Here is a 9,495-nt window from a genome sequence, read left to right as displayed (position 1 = left end):
GAAATGGTGGAAGCACAAGCACTGAATTGATGAAAGATACAGCGTGAAACCGCTGCATCACCGCGCCTGAGTCCCGGGTTCATTCCTGACCTCCGGTGCTTCTTCTGAGAAACATAGAAACATAGAAAATAGGTGCAGGAGTAGGCCATTCGGCCCTTCGAGCCTGCACCGCCATTCAATATGATCATGGCTGATCATCCAACTCAGTATCCCATCCCTGCCTTCTCTCCATACCCACTGATCCCTTTAGCCACAAGCCATTCAATATGACCATGGCTGATCATCCAACTCAGTATCCCATCCCTACCTTCTCTCCATACCCCCTGATCCCCTTAGCCACAAGGGCCACATCTAACTCCCTCTTAAATATAGCCAATGAACTGTGGCCTCAACTACCTTCTGTGGCAGAGAATTCCACAGATTCACCACTCTCTGTGTGAAAAATGTTTTTCTCATCTCGGTCCTAAAAGATTTCCCCCTTATCCTGAAACGTCTTCTTCTTCTTGCGAATGAAACATAAATAAACCAAAGGAATAGTTCGATCTCAAGCCAGGTTGTTGTCTCTGTTGGCATCAATGTTAATGTCTGCCAGGCCCTGACAGACACAGCTCCATTTAGTGGGTGGTAGAGCGGGCACCCAGAGATGACATGGTTGGCTATGTGTTGTTCTGCTCCACATTCACAGGCTGGGATCTGGCGGAGGGAGCCCCCATCTCCACACGCTGGCGTTGAAACGCCCAACTCCAGTACCAAGTCTGTTGAGCTTCACCCATGCACGCTCCTCTGGGGAGCTCAGACCCTGGACAGCATTTATCTGGTGAAGAGATGGAGATGAGGTTGCCTTCCACTCCTGTGACCTCTTGGTGGCTACCCAGTGTGCTGTCTATAGACAATAGACAATAGGTGCAGGAGTAGGCCATTCTGCCCTTCAAGCCAACACCGCCATTCAATAGACAACAGACAATAGACAATAGGTGCAGGAGTAGGCCATTCAGTCCTTCAAGCCAGCACCGCCATTCAATGTGATCATGGCTGATCATCCCCAATCAGTATCCCGTTCCTGCCTTCTCCCCATATCCTCCGACTCCGCTATTTTTAAGAGCCCTATCTAGCTCTCTCTTGAAAGCATCCAGAGAACCTGCCTCCACAGCCCTCTGAGGCAGAGAATTCCACAGACTCACAACTCTCTGTGAGAAAAAGTGTTTCCTCATCTCTGTTCTAAATGGCTTACTCCTTTTATTCTTTGTGGAGTTTGCACATTCTCCCTGTGAACCTGTGGATTTCCTCTGCTTCCCTCCTACATTCCAAAGACTTGTAGGTTAATCGGCCCTCTGTAAATTGCCGCTCGTGTGTGTAGGGGGGAGTGGATGAGAAAGTGGGGTAACATAGAGGTGGTGTGAAGGGGCGATCGATGGTCGGGGCGGACTGGATAGGCCGAAGGGTCTGTTTCCCTGCTGTATCTCTAAACTAAACTAAACTAAACTAAACTCCTGCCTGCATTACTGTTCATTCTCAACACGAACTTGCTTGAGAATCCAGGTCAGGTCAAATCAAGTCAAGACAAGTCGCCCTTATTGTCGTCTGTACAAGTACAATGAAGCGCAGGTATAATGAGATCTTTCTTGCAGCAGCATCACAGGAGATGCATAAAAAATAAATAACACATAAAATACATAAGACTGCACTGCAAAGCACGAGGCATTAGTTCAAAACAATAAGGGCTTGGACACGCTAGAGGCAGGAAACATGTTCCCGATGTTGGGGGAGTCCAGAACCAGGGGCCACACACACAGTTTAAGAATAAGGGGTAAGCCATTTAGAACGGAGATGAGGAAACACTTTTTCACACAGAGAGTGGTGAGTCTGTGGAATTCTCTGCCCAGAGGGTGGTGGAGGCCGGTTCTCTGGATACTTTCAAGAGAGAGCTAGATAGGGCTCTTAAAGATAGCGGAGTCAGGGGATAATGGGGAGAAGGCAGGAACGGGGTACTGATTGGGGATGATCAGCCATGATCACATTGAATGGCGGTGCAGGCTCGAAGGGCTGAATGGCCTACTCCTGCACCTATTGTCTATTGTCTAAAATTCATGTCCATGCCCATGGCACTACAAGTCCATGGTAGTCCATTGTGTTACATTGCAAAGGTAAGATTTGGTTTGTTCAAAGATAGACACAAAATCCTGGAGTAACTCAGAGGGTGAGACAGCATCTATGGAGAGAAGAATGGATGACGTTTCGCCGAATAAAGTATTGGAGAATCTCAGAGAAGACCCACGCAGGTCACGGGGAGAACGTACAAACTCCGTACAGACAGCACCCGTAGTCGGGATCGAACCCGGGTCTGCATTCGCTGTAGGGCAGAAACTCTACCGTGACCAAGAACAAATAATAGTCCTCTTGGGAGACACAGCAAGGTTTTGGTCAACACTTTGTTTAAGAAGGAACTGCAGATGCTGGAAAATCGAAGGTACACAAAAATGCTGGAGAAACTCAGCGGGTGCAGCAGCATCTATGGAGCGAAGGATATAGGCAACGTTTCGGGTCCGAAACGTTGCCTATTTCTTTCGCTCCATAGATGCTGCTGCACCCGCTGAGTTTCTCCAGCATTTTTGTCTTGGTCAACACTTTGATACATGCGAGCGATATTCCCATTGGGAAAGACGGTGTGGGGAAGGCCAACGCCAAGAGGGGGGGAGTTTCTATTGAGCAAATACCTGGAGCATGGGGATGTGATCACAGACACAATCTTCAGACAAAGTAACAAACACAAAACAAATCAGTAATTACCTCAGGCTCGGGCGGTCCTGGACTGTCAGATTTTCCGGGCGACTGGTAGTTCAAACACCAAACAAAATAATGGAAATCTTTCAAAGATTAGAGGTACTTAGACATCAGAAAGTTCAAAATTAATAAAAAGGCATATTAGTCCAGCCTCCACACAACACATTCAGCTGGTGTATGAGGAATGTAGTTGGCATTGTATGGACTTTGATTTTAGGATTTATGTTTCCTTGTGTTGGGCGCCCTTTACCCCTGGCTGAGAATGAATCATTTTGTTTCCATCCATTCTGCCAAATAAGATTCCCGCCTTGACCTCTGATTAGGGAGAGTCCAGTCAGGCAGTTTCGTTTATTATCCCATGCTGTGAAAAGCTTTTGTTGCCTGCTAACTAGTCAGCAGTAGGACAGTACAGGATTATAATCGAGCTGTTTACAGTGCATAGATATGTGATCAGGAAATAATGTTTAGTGCCAGGTAAAGCCAGCAAAGTCAGATCGAGGATAGTCCAAGGGTCGCCAAAGAGGTGGTTAGTATTTCTGCACTGCTGTCTGGTTGGGGTGGGACAATTCAGTTGCCTGATAACAGCTGGGAAGCTGTCCCTGGATCTGAATCTGTCCCTGAATCTGAATCTGTCCCTGAATCTGAATCTGAGTCTGTCCCTGAATCTGAATCTGAATCAGTTCCTGAATCTGAATCAGTCCCTGAATCTGAATCAGTCCCTGAATCTGAATCAGTCCCTGAATCTGAGTGTCCCTGAATCTGAACCTGAATCTGTCGCTGAATCTGAATCTGTCCCTGAATCTGAATCAGTCCCTGAATCTGAATCTGTCCCTGAATCTGAATCAGAATCTGTCCCTGGATCTGAACTGTCCCTGAATCAGAATCTGTCCCTGGATCTGAATCTGTCCCTGAATCTGAATCTGTCCCTGAATCTGAATCTGCCCCTGAATCTGAATCTGAATCTGTCCCCGAAGCTGAATCTGAATCTGAGTCTGTCCCTGAATCTTGAGGTGAACCTGGTCCAGGATTCAGATCCAGTTCAATTCTCTGCCAAGTGGGAGTGGCATTTGGTCTCAGATATCTGCCTGTGGCTGGTACTGCTTGTACAAGGCATGCAGCGCTAAGATTAGCCGGGAACGAGCATAGATGGAGAGCTGAGGCAGGAAATCACAAGTGAATCAATCTGAATTAACATGTCGTTTTATTTGCTAACTCAAACACCAGAAACATGCCAAACCTTTATACACAATATATAATCATTAATGAAGAATCACAGTTAATTGCAAACCAGAAGTAATTTAAAGATTTTAAGGTTAGGGTGTTTTTTTAAACTTCACTTCAACTTTAAACATCACCATTTCTACCAAAGATCCTATAGCGGGAGCAAGATAGACCATTCCGTCTAAATGCAATGGGCTGACGTGTAGTACGCAACGGAGCGGAACGTGGGCCTTTTTTTCATCCATTTCAGTAACCCGACCCGACCCGACCCGACCCGACTTGCAGTGTAATCAACGTTGCGGGGGAACAGTTTGTGTTTATAAATTATAATTCTGAAGGTGAGAAGATTTTTACCAAAGGATTTTTATTTTTACGAGGATGTTTCCATAAACGGCTTCCGTCTCCGCACTAGTATCTTTGCTCCGCTACGGGATCTTTGGTGCGGAGACGGAAGCCGGTTAGGGAAATGGGGCCGAAAATTACCCACGAATCTGCCCACGTCTCTTTTTCGTCGAGTGGCCTATCATGCTCGCTGTAGGATGTTTGGTTTCTAGTTGTCCATTCGATTAGTTGCAACAACTCCATTCTCCATCAAACCGCTGCCGACTCTGGGCCGAACTCTCAAACCAAAGAGTGCTTTGAGTCACAATAGGCAGAGCAATGAAACTCAGTTAATAATTTGCTGCTTTATTCTCATGGAATTGGTTCCCAGAGGGATGAAATGAATCCCCATTTCATACGACAATCACAATAAAAAACTTGTACTGCAACACAACCTTCCCCCCCCCCCCCCCCACACACACTGCTGTTAAAACTGTTGTTACACCCTGTCCACTGTGGACGGGTTCGATGCCCTTGACTAGGTATCTATAATCAAACTTAAGGAAAGTCAAATGGGCAATATTGTCGTTGCTGCAGCAGAGGTGAGTGAGGATGGGTTCAATTACTCCGCAGTCACTCTTCACAGCAGTTAATACGAGGGGTTGCAGTTGCAAAGACGTTTGCTTTCCCTGCCGGGTTATTTAGTGCAGTGGGCTGTAGCAGAGTCATGCTTTCTTTTGGGCACCTGGCTTCTCCGCCTCTTCCTGCGTTACCGCCTGTGACTTCAGCACGCTTCCCTTCTCCTCCTGAGCCGCGGGGCCAGCTGATGCCTGCGCCCCTTCCGCCTGGCTGTCGATCAGGGCGTGCTCCTTCTTCACAACTTTCTTCTGGCAAGTTCGTCCCTGTGCAAAGAATTAGAGATAAAAACCTCACAGGGGACAGGCGCGAGACCTAAGAGAACAAGTCGGTCTCCGGTGAAACTCCACAAGCACACCGAACCATCACAAAAATGACAGGACAGCCGAGCTTCTGAGAGTATTAACATAGCAACATTAGAAGGTAGACAAAAAAAATGCTATGGGAGTAACTCATGGGTGTGGTGAGGCAGCATCTATGGAACAAAGGAATGTGTGTGAACGTTGGGGTACGAGAGCCTTCTTCAGATAAGAGATGCTGGGAGACTCAGCGGGGGAGGCAGCATCTATGGAGAGAAGGAATGGGTGATCCTGAAGGGTCTCGACCCGAAACGTCGCCCATTGCTTCTCTCCATAGATGCTGCCTCACCCGCTGAGTTACTCCTGCATTTTGTGTTCACCTTCGATTTTATCCAGCATCTGCAGTTCTTTCTCACATAGAAACATAGAAAATAGGTGCAGGAGTAGGCCAGTCGGCCCATCGAGACAACACCGCCACTCAATATGATCATAGCTGATCATCCCCAATCAGTACCCCGTTCCAGCTTTTTCCCCATATCCCTTGATTCCGTTAGCCCCAAGAGCTAAATCTAACTTGAATACATCCAGTGATTTGGCCTCCACTGCCTTCTGTGGCAGAGAATTCTGCAGATTTACAACTATCTGGGTGAAAAAGTTTTCCCTCATCTTAAATGGCCTTCTCCTTATTCTTAACCAGAGACCCGGGTTCGATCCTGACTACGGGTGCTGTTTGTATGGAGTTTGTACTTTCTTCCCGTGAGCGCGTGGGTTTTCCCCGGGTGCTCTGGTTTCCACCCATGTTCCAAAGACATACAGGATTGGCTTCGGTAAAATTTGTAAATTGTCCCTGGTGCGTAGGATAGGTCTAGTGCATGGGGATCGCTTGTCGGCATGGACTCAGTGGGCCTTTCTGTGCTGTATCTTTAAGCTAAAAGCTATAAATATAATGAACGCTCTACTCAGTCCTGTAGCCTTTCATGGAGTTATTTTGCAGTGCATTGGCCAACACTAATATTAATTGCGTAGGAAAGAACTGCAGATGCTGGTTCAAACTTGCCAAACTTGCCTCTCCCACGTTAAAGCTATACTGAAGATAGACACAAAATGCTGGAGTAACTCAGCGAGACAGGCAGCATCTCTGGAGAGAAGGAATGGGTGACGTTTTGGGTTGAGACCCTCCTTCCATTTACGCTATTAATTAATTAATGCTATTATTTGGCCTGGGGTGAAGCTACAATCGAGGGATTGAGCGAGATTTACAATATAATGGAAACGTTACCATACCTTCCATCCCAGCAATTCAGCAAGAGCCAGGCACCCATCATCGCACGGACCCACGTACGCTACATCCCTGCTGAGGCAAAACATGGCAGGTGAGGATAGAAATGGAACACCAGGATAGGCACAAAAAGCTGGAGTAACTCAGCGGGTCAGGCAGCATCTCTGGAGAAAAGGAACAGGTTCATAGAAAATAGGTGCAGGAGTAGGCCATTCGGCCCTTCGAGCCTGCACTGCCATTCAATATGATCATGGCTGATCATCCAACTCAGTATCCTGTACCTGCCTTTTCTCCATACCCCCTGATCCCTTTAGCCACAAGGGCCACATCTAACTCCCTCTTAAATATAGCCAATGAACTGTGGCCTCAACTACCTTCTGTGGCAGAGAATTCCACAGATTCACCACTCTCTGTGTGTAAAAATGTTTTTCTCATCTCGGTCCTAAAGGATTTCCCCCTTATCCTTAAACTGTGTGACCCCTAGTTCTGGACTTCCCCAACATCGGGAACAATCTTCCTGCATCCAGCCTGTCCAACCCCTTAAGAATTTTGTAAGTTTCTATAAGATCCCCCCCCTCAATCTTCTGAATTCTAGCGAGTACAAGCCGTGACTATCCAGTCTTTATTCATATGAAAGTCCTGACCCTTCGTCAGACTGAGAGTCGGGGGGAAAGGGATACGAGAGATATAGACGGTGATGTAGAGATATATAGAACAAATGAATGAAAGATATGCAAAAAAGTAGCAATGATAAAAGAAGCAGGCTATTGTTAGCTGTGGGCTAGGTGAGACAATGAGACTCAACGAGACGACTTTGAAGCTAGTACATGACTTGGATGGGGGAGGGATGGAGAGAGAGGAGATGGAAGAATTACTTGAAGTTTAAAAAAAGTTAATATACGTTCCTCTCTCCATGGATGCTGCTTGACCTGCTAAGTATTTTTTTCGCATTTATTTCAGATTTCAATGGTGTTTAGGTTTAAGGTAAATGGATCTATGTATAAGAATGAATTGGACACAGTAACAAAGGGCAGCCTGCAAATGTCTCCAGCCCCCAGGGTGCATAAGATCCCATTTTTTATTTTTAGAGATACAGCGCGGAAACAGGCCATTCGGCCCACCAAGTCCGCGCCGACCAGCGATCCCCACAGATTAACACTATCCTACACACACTAGGGACAATTTACATTTATTCCAAGCCAATCAACCTACAAACCTGCACGTCTTTGGAGTGTGGGAGGAAACCAAAGATCTCGGAGAAAACCCATGCAGTTCACGGGGAGAACGTGCAAACTCCGTACAGAAAGCGCCTGTAGTCGGGATCGAACCCGGGTCTCCGGCGCTGCGTTCGCTGTAAGGCAGCAACTCTACCGCTGCGCCACTGTGACCGCCGTGGGTGGCGAGGTGAAAAAATGAATCGTAGACAAACTTGCCTGTAGGCTTTTTCTGAATCAAAGTCAAGAGAATTCCCAAGTCCCAGCAGAGCCATCATGGGGTCACTCTGCAGGAAAGAAAGGGAAAAAAAACCTTCATTCACACAATCGGAAGCAATGATTTATGTTGGGAAAAGATGCTTTAGTTCGGAGATGCAGCGCGGAAACAAATTTGATACGCTGCTCCTCCAATTTGCGTTTAGCCTTACTCTGACAATGGAGGAGACCGAGGGCAGAAAGGTCTGTGTGGGAATGGGAAGGAGAATTAAAGTGGCCGGCAACCGGGAGATCAGGTAGGTTCAGGTGGGCTGAGCGAAGGTGTTCCTTCTGAGGAAGGACATTCCAAATCTGAGGAAGGACATTCCAAATCTGAGGAAGGACATTATTGCCATAGAGGGAGTGCAGAGAAGGTTCACCAGACTGATTCCTGGGATGTCCGGACTGTCTTATGAAGAAAGACTGGATAGACTTGGTTTATACTCTCTAGAATTTAGGAGATTGAGAGGGGATCTTATAGAAACTTACAAAATTCTTAAGGGGTTGGACAGGCTAGATGCAGGAAGATTGCTCCCGATGTTGGGGAAGTCCAGGACAAGGGGTCACAGCTTAAGGATAAGGGGGAAATCCTTTAAAACCGAGATGAGAAGAACTTTTTTCACACAGAGAGTGGTGAATCTCTGGAACTCCCTGCCACAGAGGGTAGTCGAGGCCAGTTCATTGGCTATATTTAAGAGGGAGTTAGATGTGGCCCTTGTGGCTAAGGGGATCAGAGGGTATGGAGAGAAGGCAGGTACGGGATACTGAGTTGGATGATCAGCCATGATCATATTGAATGGCGGTGCAGGCTCGAAGGGCCGAATGGCCTACTCCTGCACCTAATTTCTATGTTTCTATGTTTCTATGTTCCGCAGAATGGAATAGAAAGGTACTCTGGTGAGGAGAGATGCAAGTGGGAAGAACGTGTTGGAAGCATAAACGCTGACACAAGTGGCTCATTGCTCTGTTGTACCTGCCATCTTTTGTTACATTTCAAAATCTTTCGGCGACCGAAAAAAAATCACCAAGTAGGACAGGCCCTTTAAATGACGGGCTGTGTGTGTAGCCTCGCTGGCGATACGCAGCACTTGTACGAACCTGACGAGTGGTCTCTTTGTTAATGAACAGCCTCGGGGTGGACTTGGACACTCTGTAGGAGAAGGGAAGAGAGCTTCGTTACCACAATCCTCATGTGAACCATCACACCTTGTCAGCCACTGGTTTCCCAGAAGCAGCACCATTGCAGCAGCAAGGGCAGATCTACCTCAAGCAACCAAGTCACCTCTTTGGGCAGCACCTCCCAGAGCAGACTGTTGCAAAAGCCTGAAATGAAGCCTGCAAGCTGGCCACGGGTTGTGGAATGACAATAGACAATAGACAATAGGTGCAGGAGTAGGCCATTCGGCCCTTCAAGCCAGCACCGCCATTCAATGTGATCATGGCTGATCATCCACAATCAGTACCCCGTTCCTGCCTTCTCCCCATATCC

General features: G+C 47.1%; 1 protein-coding gene across 4 annotated transcripts in view; it reads right to left on the bottom strand.

The window, feature by feature from the left end:
* Positions 1-4,414: 4,414 nt before the first annotated feature.
* The window catches only part of sirt2 (sirtuin 2), a 28,292-nt gene continuing 23,211 nt past the window's right edge, over positions 4,415-9,495 (bottom strand). For 3 of the 4 annotated variants that reach the window (XM_033014280.1, XM_033014281.1, XM_033014282.1), the window contains exons 13-16: positions 9,105-9,156; positions 7,971-8,038; positions 6,543-6,609; positions 4,415-5,224 (exon numbers count right to left, since the gene is read on the bottom strand). In XM_033014280.1, coding sequence (XP_032870171.1) covers positions 5,198-5,224; positions 6,543-6,609; positions 7,971-8,038; positions 9,105-9,156 — 214 coding nt within the window. In that variant the 3' untranslated portion in view covers positions 4,415-5,197. Of the gene's footprint in view, positions 5,226-6,542; positions 6,610-7,970; positions 8,039-9,104; positions 9,157-9,495 lie in introns of all 4 variants that reach the window. The other variant, XM_033014283.1, reaches the window with a different exon arrangement.

Source organism: Amblyraja radiata, chromosome 41 (genome assembly GCF_010909765.2).
Source record: "Amblyraja radiata isolate CabotCenter1 chromosome 41, sAmbRad1.1.pri, whole genome shotgun sequence".
Taxonomy (NCBI): domain Eukaryota; kingdom Metazoa; phylum Chordata; class Chondrichthyes; order Rajiformes; family Rajidae; genus Amblyraja; species Amblyraja radiata.
Note: the sequence above shows the minus strand (reverse complement) of the source record. Positions and strands in the feature narration are given on the sequence as shown.